Source organism: Vespa crabro, chromosome 1 (assembly GCF_910589235.1).
Source record: "Vespa crabro chromosome 1, iyVesCrab1.2, whole genome shotgun sequence".
In the NCBI taxonomy this organism is placed as follows: Eukaryota; Metazoa; Arthropoda; class Insecta; order Hymenoptera; family Vespidae; genus Vespa; species Vespa crabro.
In genome coordinates, this window is record NC_060955.1 from 8,576,718 (window position 1) to 8,594,504 (window position 17,787).

The window sequence follows — 17,787 nt, forward strand, 5'->3', positions numbered from 1 at the left end:
TAACATATCATATTTGTAATATTATAATCTACAAATCAAAAAAGCATCGTTTTATATAAAATGGGCTCTAGAAATATTTGGTTATTTATAATAATAAAATAGGACGTGGTTATTAATTTTATCCACGATATACATATCTTTACCATTTTTTATTCGTACAAAATAGGAGCAGACATTCCTGTAACGCTTTTTTCTGCTCGCAAAGCGAACACTATTGGTGCTAGGTACAACCTCGATCATCCCCTCACATGAGCATTTACATTTTAATCGTCGTAGTTTCAAAACAATTTGTTATGTCAAGGCCGAAAGGCTTAACCTGCTATTGCAATTACATCAGTCACGAAATCTGCAACAGCTGAATGGCCGCAACGGTGCACTTAGCGAAACTTTCTTAGCGAAGACTAGGACCAATGGAAGCACGTTTTTGATAGAATACCGGAGCTTAAAAGCTGGTTTTAAAAACGCTTATAAAATTCTTTTCTCGAGTATGACGCATTCTAAAGGACGATCAAATTATTCATTTTCAATATATCTGTTTTACATTCTTGTTGATAACGAAAAGTCATAAAAAATGATGGTAAAGTCGATGTTCGAAGCAATAAGAATAATCAATAAGTCGGTTGTTAAATACGTTTGCTTGTTGGGATTATTTAGAATGATTAATTATGAGAAATTAATTTTATTTCAGAGTTTGACGACAGTCGGCCAAGAAGAATCCAATGAGCACTTAAAGCTACTCCGTAATCATCTGCTTGCGCTAACACGAACGGAGCCACAACTCCAATCTATCAAAGATAGGACTGTAACAATGTCAACTCAAGAACCATCAGTCGTCGAAATCCTTCAGCAATGGCAACGAGTATTCAAAGAAACCTTCCAACATTATCACCGTCTTTCTATCCGTTTGTTCAAGTCACAGGACGTAATCGCGGTTCTGAAGTTGTGGCAAGAACATTTAACTTATGTGCAAGAGTTCTTATCTAACCGCGTTCCCGGTGATTACAATGGTTTATCGGAGCATAGAAATCTTTGCGAGGTTTATAGAAACCTTCTTACCGACCAACAAAATCACCTGTTAACTGTTCATGGAAAAGAAGGTAAAGATCTCAACGTTACCGAACAGTTCAATGCTCTAACAAATCTTCACAATGAAACATTAGCAAAAATCATGGAAAGACACACTGCTGTACACGATCGACTCTTAGCATGGGACAATTACAGACGTGATCAAAATGATCTCTTCGCCTGGTTAAAAGACATTGAGAGAGAACGCAGTCGACTGCAATTACGCTTCATACACGTTCATAGATTGGATAAGATTCTCCAAAGAATTCAAGCTCTGCTCGAAAAAGTTCCATCGGGTGAAGCCCAAATAGAGTCGCTTCAAAAACAACAAATTCCTTTGCTTGTTGATTGCGACGAGACTTTGGCCGTTTCAGTGCGTATGGAACATGCAGCAAACGTTGAACGTATCGCCAATTTACGTGCTGGTTTAGAGACTTGGAGAGATTTCGTAGAGAGAGTACGAAAACTTCATGAACAGCATATGGCACAGACCGACAGGATCACGAACACACTACAAGATATCGGTCAGATACTTAATTCTGTCCTCCACTCGATACCTGGTAAATTGTCACAAACCAAAGAAAATTTACTTTTCCTTCAAGAATTGAAAACTCGTCTAGTCGATACTAGTAACGAATTGGAATCTTTAAACGTACTTACTAAAAAGCTACGAGAATGTCTTAGTCCTTCTGATATGAAATCATTGAATCAACACGTTGCACTTTTGTGGCAACAACAAGGAGACCTTGATCATCAGTTAGCTTTAGTCGAATACAAGCTTGGCGAACGTTGTGGCCTACATAATCGTTGGATCGACAGACAAAGCAGATTGTTGACCTGGATTGAAGATGCGGAAATCAGAGTGAAAAATTGGGATATGATCCCTCTTGGTGAACCCGAAAAAGTACTAAAACGATTTGAGTATGAATTACAGGCAGAAATAGCTTTAAAACAGCGAGAATTCGAGTGGGTGCAAAAAACTGGTCAAGAATTAATCGATGCGACCGATGATACTGAGAAAGCTAAAGTGCAAAATGGATTAGACGAAGTGAACGAAAAATGGTGTAGATTACTTACGAGTGGAAAAGTTCGAGCGAATAAATTACACGATCTAATACAATCAATAAGCACTCTCGAAAAAAAATTAATAGAGCAAAGAAGTTGGATAACTGGTATCGAAGCGCAACTTTCTGAAAATTTCATCATCGAAACTGTGAGCCAAAACTGTATTGATAAGAAATTAGAGGACCATGAATACATTCAAAAAGCAATTCAAACGGAAGGTGCCAAAATCGGAGAAGTATTGAATCTTTGTGAAATATTACTACACGATTCCGACATATGGAAAACATCTCTGAATACCGACACGATAAAGAACGGTATGGAAGGTCTTCAACGTCGATGGAAAACCACGTGTGTTAGATCGGCTGAACGTAAGCAAGAAATCATTTTGGCCTGGAAGTTACTTCGTGAGATGAATAATATTAGAACAGAACACGAAAGCTGGATCATTCAAACGGAAAGTGCACTTACGAATTTTGAGAAAGAAATGAATGAAATTACTAAAAAGGATACGAAGGAAATGCTTGAAAGATTGAAAGTGATAATGAAAGATATTGAAGCACATGAACCAGCTTTAAAGATTCTTGAACAAAATTTTGGACGACTTGCAAAAGCCAGATTGGAACCTGAAAATTTAAAATCGCTTACAGCTGAAAGTCGTAAAACTATAGACCGATGGCTTCAATTTAGTAGTAGAACAAATTCCATAATCGCAGCGATAGAACGCGAACAAATGGATTATCACGAATTTAGTTTAGCTCATGGTGCTGCGTTAGTTAGTCTGACACAAATTGATATTCGATTGACTCAACTGCAACATTTGCTTACTCCTGAACAACGAACATCACCACGTGGTAGACTGCAACGGTTATCTGAAATCGAAAAAGAATTGAACGCCCAAAACGTTCTACTGCAAAAAGCTGATAAATTAGCACTCGAAATAATGCAGGAAAGTCATCCGGACGATGTGACTAGTATACAAGAACTCGTGGACGAATATCAATCTTTATGGAAAGAAATTAAAACGCGAGTTACTACTTTAAGAACCGAATTAGAATCTCAGGAAAAATCTGAAGTAGACGAAGCTATTCAAGTTGAAACTTTGAAATTTGAACAAGACACGGCTGTTCAAGTGAACACTTTGCCTAGATTAATTAGAATGACATCTTGCGACGCGTATATGTTAGAATTGAAAACAGCTCTCACAGAGTGCCATCATTCTTTGGACGCATTAGAAACAACTATCGCACCAGAACCTGTATCTGGACCAAGCCTGAATACAACAACTAAAACTATTGTAAGTCTTTATTTTCCAATCTACATATTTTTAATTTTTATTAAAACTTTTTCTTTTCTTATAATTACATATGTATAACTTTCATTTTTAATCAATAGGCAAAATTGATTGGATGTTGTCAATCATCTATAGAATTAGTGCGTCATCTCCATACTTTACTCATGGAAGATACAAAATTCAATGTAGAAACAACAATAAGCGAGGAAGTGCAAACTGTGATATCTCGATACGAAGCTCTTCTTTTACTCGCTAGAACACGTGAACAACAAATAAGGGAACTCAGGTACATTTTTACAATGAATTAAACTTATCTCTTATAATTGTACAAAATTAAATCCTTTCTAAAACTGCTTATATTAACATTATATATCATGAATAACTGCACATATCTCAAGATTCATTAACATGACATTTTGCTATTAATAGGTCTCCCATTACAGACGCTTATTCATACCCATGTAATCAGTGAGTGTAATTTCTTACTACGATATTAATGTGTTAAAAAGACGTCAAAGATTATAACCTAAAGAAAAATATTTGATTGTTTATTATATTTTTAGCGATAGTGATAGACTAACGTGTCCTCTTTGCTCTCGACGTAACTGGACTCAGTTGGATAATGATCTCTGGCGTCTAGAAAAATGGTTAGAATTTGCTGAAGGTACTCAAAGTGAACAAAACTCGCCACCAAGTAATATCGAGGACCTGGAATATGTTATTCAAGAACATAGAGAATTTCTTCAGCACCTTGACAGTCACAAAAGCATTGTCGTTAGTTTGAACATTGTAGGTGTTCATTTGGCTGAACATACAGAAGACACTAGCCGCGCAACAGAATTACGTAATCGATTAACTAATGCAAATACAAGATGGGACAAAGTATGTCTATCAGCTGAAAAATGGCAAGAACAATTGCGGCGTGCACTTATTTCGAATCATCAATTCCATCGTATCATCGAAGAGTTGTTCAGTTGGCTCGAAAAAACAGAAATTGTAATTAGGACAAGTGAACCAATCGATCTCTCCGAAGCTACCGATATTCTGGAAACAAAATATAACAAATTCAGGTATGTTAATTTCTTATAAAATATTAAATTGTGAATTTTTGATATAAACATTCTATTGTATAATATTGATTTTATACATTGATATTAGTACATATTCATTACTGTAAAAATTGTATAAAATATAAATTATAATTTTAAATCATCACTTAGATATACAAATGAAACGTATATCAATACACAAATATAAATACATTGATGATTAAACTTGAATTCTAATACATATTTTGCAAACAAATGCATATTTGACGTAATGCAAATTAATATATATAAACTATGGAACAATGAATATATTCCTTAGAAAATCCATTTTATGATTGATCTGTTTTTACATAAAATACAAATAAATATAAGGTATTATCATACATTGAGATGATACTATACAATAGGCAATCTTCTTCTGCAGATATATATTATACATTACATATAATATATATTATATATTATATATTATATATTATATATTATATATGTTTTATGTACATATAAAAAATCTCATAATTGTAGCCACATAAAAAATATTACAATTTTGTTTTGACCCTTTTTTTATTAGTTTTTTTTTTTTTTAATATATTTTAAGGGAATTACGAAGTGACCTTGAGCGCTGTGAACCGCGTGTTTTATCTCTCCAAGAATCTGCCAATCAATTACTAAATGAACAGGGAGGAGTGAGAGCTCGACTACAAGAACTTCGATTAAAACTACAATCGTTACGTCGACTGACAGGCATCTACTCATTGAAATTAGGAGCAGCTTTAGGATTGGATCCACGTGATATTGGACTCGTTGCTACGTCCTCCTCATTAGCCGCTCTTTCTCGTGATGTAAGTACAATTCTTAATTGCATATCTACAAATAAAATACGTACATTTATTTCAATTATGAATACATATATCATACATACATACATGCATGCATACATATATATACACACACACATACATACGTACGTACGTACATAAATACATACATACATACGTACATATATACATACGACTCATACATACGATATATATACATACATACGATATACATACATACATACGATATACATACATACACATGCACGCACTCACACACATAGAGAAAGAAAGAGAGAGAAAGAGAGACAGGCAGACAGACAGACAGCAGACAGACAGAGAGAGAGAGAGAGAGAGAGAGAAGGGATGAGGGAGGGGGGAGAGAGAAATAGCAGCAGCAGACACACACACACGCGCGCGCGCGCGCGATAATGTAGTCATTTATTGATAGTAGCATTTAAAATTGCATATATAAATACTTTTAGGTCACTTGCTGTAATGTGATCTTTGCTTTTGTTTTTTAAATGTTTAGTCATTTAACGTATGTAGATTATTGCACGATATAAAAAAGAATCACGTAAAACATTATATTAAAGCGCACGAGAGCAATGAAATCCGATGAAAGGGAACCAAACATTGCAGCACAAAAAAGTGCACCTGTTCTTTCTCATTGGCTTATACCATTATCACGTGCGCCATATGTAATAATAGTAGTAATCACTTGCACAGTATCTTATTGTTTGTGTTTTTTCTTTTGTTCAATTGTAGCTACTCGATGAAGCTGCCTCTGGGTCCTCTCAGCCACACACAACAGCTGCCACAGAGTATGTTCTCTTCCTTTTCCCTGTTCAATCCAAGTTTATTTAATTTTGGATTGCCATTTTTCCATATAAAATACTTCTGTTCATCAACTTGTGTTTTAGATGAAAAATAATCATTGTTTTTACTGTAATTGTTACAGTGGTAATGAAAGACATCAAATAGTACCAAGACAAGGATATAGTTTTCTAGGAAGAGTTTTGCGTGTTTCTCTTCCAATACAAGCATTAATGCTGTTGCTACTTGGTGTAACTTCATTGATACCGTCAACAGAAGAAGATTACAATTGCATGCTCTCTAACAATCTTGCTCGAAGTTTCACTCTAATGGTCTATCATCCAAATGGACCGCCGCCTTTGTAACAAAAACAGAATGTCTTCACTTTATTTATGTCTATTGGTAAAAACTACTGCATTGATAAAAAGCATTGAATATAAGATTTAACGACTGTAACACGCGAAATGCTTAAATATAAATGAATATACAACATATATATATATATATGAAAGTGTATACATAAAGTTTTCAAATACAAACAAATTTGTATATATTATAGCACATGATTTTCGTATGTCGTCAATGACTTAATTTATTCTTTGGCTATATAACTATAATCCTTTAGAATGTTACAAACAATAAATGAAATTGCAACATTTGTAACATAATAGTATTTTGAATAAAATATTTATAAAGGATTAAAAGTGAAGTCAGTAATTTATAATATTGACGATGGTAGTATTTATGATAAAAACTAAACTAAAAAAATAATATTACTGATAATAAAGATCATCACATTATTATTGCAAGAATGATTTTTGAATACACAATTACTTTGCAATAATGCTTCCTTTAAAATGCAATATTCTTTTATTTAATAGAAACATAAGAAATGAACTATGTGTATGAAATACTTGTATTATTTCTACATAAATTACACAAATGCAGACTATTTACATTATGCATATTTGTTGTAGGATAAATTAAGGAAGATTTGTCGAATTTTTATTTTTATACTTTATGTTTATACCAAATTCGATATACGAAATGTCTAAATCTGATTTTGATACAATATTAGAATTTTTGATAAATAATGGTGCTAATATGAAAGACAGTATGTTAAATATATATAGAAACTACATATTCAAATTTGTTACTTCATTGCAATTGGTCATAACTGTATTGAAACTTTGTAAATATTATTTAATAATACCTTAAGATGATATTATATCATAAAAATAAAGAATATATAATTTGTGACTATGCGTGATGATAAATACGCACAGAATAATGAGAAATTAATTAAATATATAAATACTGATTTATCCTCATTCCGTTTAATATTTGTTCATGCTGTCATCCCACATCATATTTCATTGTCTATTATAAGTTTTACCTATTTGTTCTACATTTATCTAATCTACTCATTTGTATAATGTTTAACTGTTTCTTCTTTAAATGTAATATTTTTTCTTGTTGCAATTGATTATCTAATTAAATACATATTCAACTCTCTTACTTTATAAAAACAGTCCTAATTAGAAAAACACAAATTGGTATTTATGAAAAATTGCATTTATTCCTTATCATAGAGAAATTTATACTGATTATCACATCGCATTAATTATCACATCAATATAAAAAAACTGTACAAATGCATATTTATTGCATAAAAATATAAAAGTATCTGATGTGATATCAGCTAGAAGTTATGCTGCAAGATATATTGTTTAATATTTCACTTACTTTTATGTACTCTGATTTTTTAATGCCATTAATTGTTCTGTATACTCAAGAAATAGCCTTTGCCAACGAAGATGCCCACCAACAATATTCAATATATCTCCCAAAAGTTTGTGCTTTTTTATACCCTATATGAAAAACAATTATATTACTACTTATTCATTGATTAATTTTACACTTATAAAAAAATATGACATACTAGAATCATAGGATCCCATGATGAACTTTTAGATGCTGATGTATGACTTGGACCCAAAAGATCATCTAAGATTAATCTTAAACGCTTCTCCAACCCATCTAAAAGAGAAACAATAATTTATTTATATATTCTGCATAATATATGCAGAAACAATCATTGCGATAATTAATCTATGAAATATACCTTGAGTTAATAAAAATGATACTAATGCCATTATCCAATGAACATATTCTTGTGCACTGCCAAGTGCTTTAGATGCTGATAACTGTTGTTCCATATAAGACACTATACTAGGAGCAGTATGTGCCAATCGAGGATTAGGCAAAACATTTCCAGCAGTTCTTAGTAAACCTTCCTGTAGAGAAAACAAAGGACCTCGAGGAGTTCTACTACCAGATGAACTTAATGCATTAAATGAAGACCACCGCCATACAGGATCATGACTATCTCCAATTAACAACCATGTTCCTAAAATAGTTAATTATATTTGTTATAGAAAACATCAATTTATCATAGATTAGAGAATGATAATATCAAAATACCCATTTCTTTGTGATAAATATATGCCCTTGCATTAGTAAATGCTAAATGTGGCATTCCATTATAAAGTGTACATGACAATATTGATGTTCCTGGTGCTGCTAAATGAGCTGCTGAGGTTGATACTATCATTCTGCATGTATTTCCTATTTCCCATACTCGTACATCACCGCAGGTTGATATAACCATAACCTGATAAAAACAAATAAAACAATAATTTTCTATATACAAATATAATTTTCTATATGAACATTTTCATTAACATATAGTGCAAATACATTACCGCATTACCAACAGCATGAATTTTTGCTAATGGTGCAGGTGGTGCTAACGGAGGTGCAAATCGAGATCCTTTGACTGGATGAAAAGTATGTAGACTACCATCTTCTAAACCAACAGCTATAACAGCTGAAGAGGCAGCAAGTGCCACGGCATTATAACCCAAATAAAGATCCCACGTTGGTTCTGAATCTGTACCTCTAAATACTTGTAAATGAGCTAAACCCTGACTATTACTGATTGTAACTGCATGATGTCCAGCTTGTTGAGATAATGAATTGGACGGTTTCAATGCAGGAAGGACGATTTGGCCTGCACCTTTTTCAGACAAAATTTTTAATTTTTTATTTGGTGACAAATGGTGTAATTTTGGACTGCTTTGTTCTCGTCGTTTTAAAGTAAGTGATGAAGCTGGTGTATTTATGATAGCAGAATTCACAGAAGAGGTAACATTAGGTGTAACGACATCGTTACGTTTTTCTATTACAATCGAACTTTTTGTTTGCGATTTGCTTGTAAATGTTGGTACTGTAGTTCCACCATTTATTGCTGTATCCCTAAAATTTGTTAATTTCACCTTATGTTGAATATATTTCATAGATTAAACACATATATATTCAAAATTAACTTACATTATATCAGGTGGTGGTGGTATGAACATAGGAGTAATTCTTCTTTTACCATCAGATGTTCTAGTTTCAATCTGTTTGTTAATGGGACCTTTAGCTGGTGTATTTGAAGTATTTAAAGGCACTGGAACTGAATTTGTTGTAGATGGAATTTGCTGTTGGCTAGGAGGTGCTGGTGGTTTCAAATTCAAAAGTTCTGGAGCTTCCATGACCATACAACCTCCTTGAACTAATGGTTTCCCATATAAACGTTCATGAAGACTACTCTGTAATCATATATAAACAATATGAAGTAGCAATGATATGACAAAAATAATAACAAATAACATACTTGTTCAGCAGGATCTAAGGGTTGTCCAAGTTCTTGTTGAGTAAATTCAATAAATACAACAGAACCATCCCAAGAACAAGCTGCAAGTCTGAGACCACAAGGAGACCAACTTGCGTCCAAAACAGAATGGGTAAATAATTCACGTATCACAACTAAAGGCCTTTTAAGAGACGTTAGCCATACCGATAAAGAACGATCACGAGAACCTATAGCAACACAACAATATTGTTGCGGTTTAGAAGAACCTGACTGTTTCTTTTGTAAAATATTTCCATTAAATCTCTGTAAAATATGTAAAAAAATTGTTTTCCCATTTCAGATATATATTATACATTGAAATGTCACTTAATTGATAAAGAGCTTATAGAATAATGTAATTAAATTACATACGACACAAGTAACTGCTTTCCTATGACCAACAAAATCCTTATCTTGTGTCCATCCATCTCTTTCAATTATTTGTGCTGTAGGTCCACCACCGTTCATCGCATGTGCCGATACCAAGTATTGTCCATCTGGACTCCAGGATAATCTCAAAACATGGGTTGTTCCACCACACTCATCAAATGGCTCAGAAATTAAAGCCTCTTCTGTCCAGTCTGTAGTACGCCATACTCTCAATGTTTTGTCATCAGATTGTGATGCTAAGTATTTTCCAACTGGATCCCAAGTAATGCCTTTCACGAAGCCTGTATGACCTTTTAGAACAGCTACAATAGCAGGAAATTTGGATGCATCCCATACAATTACACTATTATCTACAGAAGCTGAAGCCAGCCATGGACTATGTGGAGCCCATGCAAGATCTAAAACATCGGCTTCATGGGACCGTAACGTAGCTATACATCGCCAAGTTTCTACACTTGCTTTTCCTCCAAATATAGTACTTCCACCAGAACCACCGGAGAGTCTCCATATCATAATAAGTTTGTCTACACCACCAGATGCTAATAAACCATTATTACTCCATCTGACACAATTTACACATGCTAAAAAGAAGAAAAGACTAATCATTGCAGTCAAAATTGAATTTAAATAATTTTTAATGCTTATAAATTTATACCAAGATGATTATCTAGTTGACATAATATTTTTGGTACATTTTGATCCAATTCAGCAGCTTCATTCACTACAGGTTCCATATTCCATATAACAACTCTTCCAGAATCACCACCTAAAAATAGTAATATTATTTATAATATAATATTGTACAATAATTAAAATAATAAATTAAGCAATTATTAGAGCATACCTTGACCTCCAGTAGCAAATCTTTTCCCATCAGGGTGTATGTCAACGGAAAATATTGAATATCCTAAAAGATATTCAGAAACGTTTGTAAATTTAATTCATTTAACACTACATTAAGATAAACAATTAAATATAACAAACCATCGTGTGTGACCCAGTTAGGTTTAACTAATTTCATCTTCTTGTATTAAATAAACTATTATAAGAATGCCGATTATATTACAATATGTAAATCTGAATCATTTTAATGTTGGTAAAAGACATGTTTCCCTCATGAATTCAAAAGTTTGATGAAACATAACCTGGAATTAATAAGATTCACTGTAAACGCAAACGCTAAAACAACACAACCATAAAAAAAAAATGTAAATGATAGATGAAATTTCGTTAAAACTGCCTGATGTTACTTAAGCTAGAATGTAGGGGATAAAAATTATTAATAATTCTTCCTGAACTACTTTACCAGTAGTGCTGCCATCTTTACCGATATATGATAAAACAATTTGTTTTTTTTTAATTTTAATTTATGATTTTAAACTTTTGCGATTCTTAATTATCTAAAAATAAGTAAAATAATCTGTATATATTTATTATGAATATATTATTCAGAAATATTTATTCTATATATATACTAAATATTCATTATATGAGAATATATATAGTTAACTTCATCTTCACTATATATAGGTCTCAAAAGCTTTGACTAATAATTCAAGAATATATCAAGGGAATCTCATGGAACAACTGTTTAATAGCAATTAAAAATAAATTTTAAATAAAAATAAAAATGATAAAAATGTGTTAGATTATTTCAGAGTAATTTCATTGTATTTAAACCTAATAAAGACTAAGTAGATTATTTGATGAATTGTATGATAAATAAATCGGACGGCCAACTTCAAGACCCTGTAGCATCGGTAAGTTGGACGCTATTAATCCCTATTAAAAATTTATTCTACGGAACTTCTCCGATACGTTTCCGAAATTAGGTAAAATCTTTTGGGACAATCTGTATATATTATAATATATACAGGTTGTCCGGTTGTATGTGGAAAATACACAGTTGTGGATTCTACACATTAAAATAAGAAAAAAGTTTATATAAACATATGCCCGATGTAATCTTATTTTCGAGACAATTTGTTTCGTTAAAAACGGTAATTTACAAGACTTCAGTTAATATAGAACATATTTGCCAGAAGAATTTCCTTATGAAGGAATATCATACATCACATTACTCCTATTGCCACTATATTACGTCACGTGATATAAGTTATGCCTTATGATACGTCGTCACGTCTATAACCTAACTTAACTCTAATAACTACTATTACTTTTTCCATTATCATCTGATTTTCTCCCTTTTTTCTTTTAATATGGCAACAGAGATTTTGAAATACTTCGCCAACATATCGATTAAGACTGCTTTGAAATTCAGACATCTGGGCTATTCCAGCACATTCGACAATCGATGATAAGACATATTCACGCCTGATTGAAACTGGAAATGCTCACTTCAAGCAATTTCACTGAAGGTACATAAACAGCTATTCAGAACAAACTATAACTCGAAAATAAGTTCACATCAGTATATTTTTATATGAACTGTTTTATTATTTTAATACATAGAATCCATCCTTGCTGTACTTCTCATATACAGTCGGGCACTCTGTATATGTATCCGTTAATTATATGTGTAATTGAAGATACATAAATTATCTTCTTAAATAAACTTTTAAAAAATAGATAATGTATGCTTATTTTAGAATTTAAAAAATCGCAATACGTTTTAGTTTATTTATCATGATTGTAATAAATTCAGCGATTCTAAAAAGATAAAAATTTTATCAAAGGAAAATTTATATAAACCAAGAATAGAAATAAAAAGAAATTTTTATTTATAAAAACAAATCTAATTTTCAAACGATTCCAAATATTTTCTACTGTATATATATTGTTAGATTTGTTTAAATAATATAGAATCATTATATTTTATTATTTATATAATTCTCTATGATATTGTATAAATTTGTACTCTTATTAGAATTATATTTTTGATCCGCATAATCTGCAGTTGTTGTTTTGTCACAAACCATATCTTCGTCTGAAGGTATATCATTAATTATTAATTGTAAAAATTTATTTAATGGACATATGATCTCACAACCTGGAAGTTGAACTACTTCAAGTTCTGGCGGAATTCCCAAATAATGCAATACCTATAAATAAAATAAATTAAACTTGTAAATTATAGAAGACGTATGATATATAATTCACTGTTTTATATACATTTTAAAGCACCAAAAAAAAAGATATGATATACAGTGCATAAAAAATTGAATTAAAATAATAATATAGTTTAATTAACATACTTTGACATAATATATGCCTTCCTTGTACAAAAGTTCCATAATAATACTACTAGAATATGCAGGAACATGTGGTGTATATGCATTCAAAGTATATAATAAACTAGCAATATTTGTTTCATGACCACTATATAGAAACAATTTCCTCTCTGTTTTCAAAGTACCATTCACATATTCCATCATGTTCTCTACAAATTTTTTAAGTATGGCTCCTATAACAAAATAATTTAATAAGATTCATGTTATATGTGTGTAAATACATGATATTAAGTTATCATTAAATTTTATACCTCCATAAATTTGTCTTAATAATTTATTGTAATTGCTTGTTTTATAAGCAAAAAGAGTGGCATTATAAAGTCTACCATATGGAAATACCGATTTTGTCCATGCAGGTAAAGGAAGATTCATAGAATATACTGCCATTAGACTATGATACAGATTGGCCATATTTAAAGTAGTAGTAATATTTTTTCCAGTTGATTTTGTGAGTTCTATGGCTAAGTCTTCAAATTCAGCAAATTCTTTTTTATATTCGGGTAATTCTAAAACTCTGTCATATTCTTCCAAATATCTGCAATCGAGGAATTGTATATTTTTATATTTGTAATAACGAATGTAAATATAAAAATGAAATAATTGATTTCAATCGATTTTGATAGACGAGAAAAAGTAATAATTACCGAGGACACTCATCACTAAGGAAAAGATTATCATTGACTTTTGGAACGTACTCCAAAGGAATCGGTTGCCATTCCAATTGAGGATTCCATATTTGAATACCTTTAGGTGGGAAGAGTCCTGCGAGAACGAGTTGTAAGGATGCTTTCGTTCTTTTGTAATTCGAACTACGAGCTTTGACTTTACTTGGTATGTATATCTTACCAAGATAGTTATCATATCTTTTTCTAAGAAATTCTCCTAATTTAAATTCTCGTACTATACCATTCTAAAAGTTATATAAATTTTTTTGAGAGAACAATGAAATTAATTAAAGTATGATCGTTACAAAAAAATAATTAATAAGAAACAACTAATGTACATTTGTTAACTGTCCTCTGCCCATTGGATAGAAGTCATAATTTAAATAGGGATCATTTGGATATCTTTCCAATTTATTGTCATCAGGCGTTCGATCTCCGTGCCTAAATACCTATTAAATATAAATTATATAAGTTGAGTCAGTTATAAATAAACAATTATATATATATATATATATATATATATATATTCATGAGCGCACGCACGCGCATGTGTGTATGATTGGAATTAGTAAATTTTAAAAATAAAAATATAAAAAATATTCTTCTTACCACGTTCAATAATTTTAACTCCAAATTTTGTTCTTCCTGTGCATACGCAAGTGTCAGAATTACACAAATAAGTAAAACGATCGAGTATCTACAAAAATATTGACTTGAGATCATTTTGTTAAATCTGAAACAAAGTATGAATATTTAATAATTATAACTTAAAAATTTTTCTGTATTATTAGTGCCATGTTAAACATAAAAAAGAAACAATTATTTACATTATTTCTATTGAAAAACGAAGTAAAAATTGCAGTAATACGAAATATGAAATAATTTAATTTTTTAATGAAAGTAATTTATGCAAAGAAACATTCATGATAAAAATATAATACTTATTTTTCCCTTAAAATTTTTCACTTTTACGAAGAACCCAGACCTACCTTTTATATCTGCATACTTACTTGTTTCATGTCTTTAATTTATTTCCAGCAAACTGTTAATTTATGTATATTCGATATGTTTATGCAAAACTTCAATATAATGGCATAAGGGATAATGCAGACGAGAATACATTCACGTACATCGTACACGTAGATTACGATTGATTAATTACATTCTTTAAACACATTAACAAGCTCAATAAATTGTAATAAATTATGATTAAGAAGACATTCATGATTAAGGCTTGTTACACGTTTATATTAACATCTGATAGGAATAAATTGATATCAAGCGATCGAATTTAATCTTATGTGAAAAAAATAGATAGAAACGTCTAAATGAAATCGTTAATATTGAAATAATATACCTTATTTATTAATATAAAAATAAAGATACGCGATGCCGATTATACGAGAACTGTTTCTTGAAGAAGAAAGAATTCTATTATAACAATGTTTTTTTCGAAATAATAAATAATGTTTATCTACAAATGTAAAATCTAACAATATACTGTATTTTATCTTATCATTACTTACTAATGATCAATTTTTTTATAGCTGTTATTTTAAAAAGCAAAAAAACAACTTAATTTCTGCGAACATTTCCAAGTAAACGATTTATTTTATCTAGGATTAAAACTACTCACAAGTATCAGCTTTCTCCTTTGAGTTTTGACATTAAGCAGAGATGAAATCATCGAAGTTTTTTCTAATATAACTTTTTTCAAAGAAGCTCGTACCGCTTTAGGGCAACTGCCAGCAGTTGTTAGAATTAATGAAGTACGAACTTTAAAATGTATAACGTCTATATAATCCCTTCGAATAAAAACGATATCCTGTGCTTTACGATAAAGTACTGCCATTTATTATCTGCAAATAGATACTATTACCGACATAATGCGAAGATCAAAACATTTGAAACGACGATTAATAGTAGTTATAGAATGTTAACAATTTACGATCTTGTCGAAAATATGATATATTTCCTTTTAATTCTCGGTCTATTATAATAAATTAATAAATCTACTCGTTCCAAAATGAATGATAATCAAAATTACATCGATGAATTTTACCTACTATAAATTACGTTCTCGTCTCACGTTCTGTTTTCTTGTATAATATATCAAAATGTATTCATTTCTTTTTTTCACAACATTAATGAATTTTCAATCTATTGAAATACAAAAATTAATAATACGCGTTAAAATATACAACTCATTGATTAGAAACGATTCGCTCAAGTGGTTAGTTCAAAATCATCCGGGACTTCTCCTGCGGGTATTAATGAGAACTCGTAGATTTATTTAAGACTTATCGCGAGCGACATAGAATTAATCAAGTTACCGAACGATTATCATTGTAAATTGTAGGACAATGCTACATCGAACATGTGCGGGTATACTAAATTATTTCAATTTCAAAATTACGATAGCACGATCGTGATTACCTAATAATTCTACGTTTATTTATAATCGGTATGAAAATAAAATACTTGAAAAATAAATTTTTAAGAAAAAAAAATTATTTGTTATAAATAAACACTGTGAATTACTTATTGCAATTTCTTTTTTCCATTATATAAAAAGAAAAAATATAGAAATTTTCTATAAAAACCTCACAAATAAGAGATAACACTGTTTATCACTGACATTGCATTATTCTAGTCTTTTCGAATTTACTAACATATAAGTAATTCCATGTTATACATACCAATGATAACGACATAAAGAAAGTATACCGACAAAAATTCTGTTATCTACCTCATTAAAATTTCATGACTTAAATCGCACTTGATTAAATAATGAAATATCATTTTTATTACAGGATCTATTACGAGATTATTTTTAACAGATAACTCGATATTTGCATCAATTCACAATTTTTCCTCTCATTAAATATCATTTTATCATTTTCTTAGAAGAAAAATAATGCACACTATTATATGCATCTTTTTTTCCGTGAGTGCTCGATGGTAATTTAAAACTCGATAGTTGGAACTAAACTATCATATAATAGAAAGATAGTTAAACTGTTATGCGAGATAAGAAAATCGAATGAATTATTTAAGTACAAAGCGTTGCGTCACATAAACATAAATAAGTTAAATTATAGAAAACGAAGGAGCAATTTAAAATGAAAAGATTAAGAATTACATATATAAAAGTTATAAAATAGCTAATGAATGGTGATTTTAATGCTAGAATAGAAAAGAGTAGATGGAAGCTTTAAAAAACTAAATAAAAGAATAGATACAAATATTCGAAATGGAACAGACAATAAAAAGGATAAAAATTGAAGAAAAAATTAGAAAAAAAGTTGTATCAACTTACCTTTCAATAAAATATTTCTTTTCTAATTCTTTTATCAACTTTCATCAATAATTGTCATTGGCATTTCAATGATTCGATTTCGATTTGATGCAAGTTGTAACATGATGCAAATAAACCTTAATTTAAAATAAATATTATTTTATTCATTTTATATCAATAAACACACTTATCACAAAAAAATATTTCACATATATATTAAATCCTTGTTTACTTGTCGATACAATGTAGGTACATAAATTCTTAACAAAATTTTTAACTTGATAATGCGATACTCTTAGCTGAAACATAATAGTCTCTAATTTATTTTGACGAGGTGGTT

General features: G+C 30.5%; 3 protein-coding genes and 2 long non-coding RNA genes across 15 annotated transcripts in view; 3 read left to right on the forward strand and 2 right to left on the reverse strand.

Moving 5' to 3' along the window:
- Positions 1-7,435, forward strand: part of LOC124432685 (nuclear anchorage protein 1-like) — a 31,509-nt gene extending 24,074 nt beyond the window's left edge. For both annotated transcript variants that reach the window (XM_046981769.1, XM_046981770.1), the window contains exons 11-17: positions 689-3,424; positions 3,523-3,707; positions 3,851-3,889; positions 3,985-4,491; positions 5,069-5,312; positions 6,057-6,112; positions 6,250-7,435. In XM_046981769.1, coding sequence (XP_046837725.1) covers positions 689-3,424; positions 3,523-3,707; positions 3,851-3,889; positions 3,985-4,491; positions 5,069-5,312; positions 6,057-6,112; positions 6,250-6,469 — 3,987 coding nt within the window. In that variant the 3' untranslated portion in view covers positions 6,470-7,435. The remainder of the gene's footprint in view (positions 1-688; positions 3,425-3,522; positions 3,708-3,850; positions 3,890-3,984; positions 4,492-5,068; positions 5,313-6,056; positions 6,113-6,249) is intronic.
- Positions 6,270-12,540, reverse strand: LOC124432686 (protein HIRA homolog). Of its 2 annotated transcripts, XM_046981773.1 has the most exons (13): positions 12,411-12,540; positions 11,218-11,378; positions 11,078-11,140; positions 10,889-10,999; positions 10,216-10,814; positions 9,826-10,107; positions 9,498-9,760; positions 8,870-9,422; positions 8,589-8,778; positions 8,230-8,514; positions 8,047-8,144; positions 7,851-7,975; positions 6,270-6,461 (listed from the first exon to the last, which is right to left on the reverse strand). In XM_046981773.1, the coding sequence occupies exons 2-12, from the start codon at positions 11,252-11,254 to the stop codon at positions 7,853-7,855; spliced, it is 2,604 nt and encodes an 867-aa protein (XP_046837729.1). In that variant the 5' UTR covers positions 11,255-11,378; positions 12,411-12,540; the 3' UTR covers positions 6,270-6,461; positions 7,851-7,852. The 2 variants fall into 2 exon arrangements, with proteins under 2 accessions (XP_046837729.1, XP_046837727.1); XM_046981771.1 differs by lacking the exon at positions 12,411-12,540 and having other exon boundaries at positions 11,218-11,477.
- Positions 11,751-15,642, forward strand: LOC124432692. Its single transcript, XR_006944360.1, has 3 exons — positions 11,751-11,993; positions 14,108-14,315; positions 15,188-15,642. It is a non-coding gene; the product is annotated as an uncharacterized LOC124432692 (long non-coding RNA).
- Positions 12,470-12,821, forward strand: LOC124432690. The gene is made up of 2 exons (XR_006944358.1): positions 12,470-12,611; positions 12,706-12,821. It is a non-coding gene; the product is annotated as an uncharacterized LOC124432690 (long non-coding RNA).
- LOC124432687 (venom acid phosphatase Acph-1-like) lies at positions 12,668-17,608 on the reverse strand. 9 transcript variants are annotated; one of them, XM_046981774.1, is made up of 8 exons: positions 17,469-17,607; positions 15,786-16,021; positions 14,759-14,882; positions 14,488-14,598; positions 14,129-14,394; positions 13,736-14,019; positions 13,449-13,657; positions 12,668-13,295 (listed from the first exon to the last, which is right to left on the reverse strand). In XM_046981774.1, the coding sequence occupies exons 3-8, from the start codon at positions 14,870-14,872 to the stop codon at positions 13,062-13,064; spliced, it is 1,218 nt and encodes a 405-aa protein (XP_046837730.1). In that variant the 5' UTR covers positions 14,873-14,882; positions 15,786-16,021; positions 17,469-17,607; the 3' UTR covers positions 12,668-13,061. The 9 variants fall into 9 exon arrangements, with proteins under 9 accessions (XP_046837730.1, XP_046837731.1, XP_046837733.1 ...); XM_046981775.1 differs by having other exon boundaries at positions 15,786-16,008; positions 17,469-17,584; XM_046981777.1 differs by lacking the exon at positions 17,469-17,607 and adding an exon at positions 16,216-16,609 and having other exon boundaries at positions 15,786-16,008.
- Between the last annotated feature and the right edge of the window lie 179 nt (positions 17,609-17,787).

Bases quoted from the DNA above. Each gene is read 5' to 3' on its own strand.
- LOC124432686 (XM_046981773.1), bottom strand. From the start codon at position 11,254: ATGAAATTAGTTAAACCTAACTGGGTCACACACGATG. The intron at 9,761-9,825 runs GTATGTTATTTG...ATATGATTACAG, and splicing joins CCTTAGATCCTGCTGAACAA to AGTAGTCTTCATGAACGTTT. The intron at 7,976-8,046 runs GTATGTCATATT...TTTTTCATATAG, and splicing joins CATGGGATCCTATGATTCTA to GGTATAAAAAAGCACAAACT.
- LOC124432687 (XM_046981776.1), bottom strand. From the start codon at position 14,872: ATGATCTCAAGTCAATATTTTTGTAGATACTCGATCGTTTTACTTATT. The intron at 14,395-14,487 runs GTACATTAGTTG...TATAACTTTTAG, and splicing joins GCAGAGGACAGTTAACAAAT to AATGGTATAGTACGAGAATT. The intron at 14,020-14,128 runs GTAATTATTACT...CCTCGATTGCAG, and splicing joins CTTAGTGATGAGTGTCCTCG to ATATTTGGAAGAATATGACA.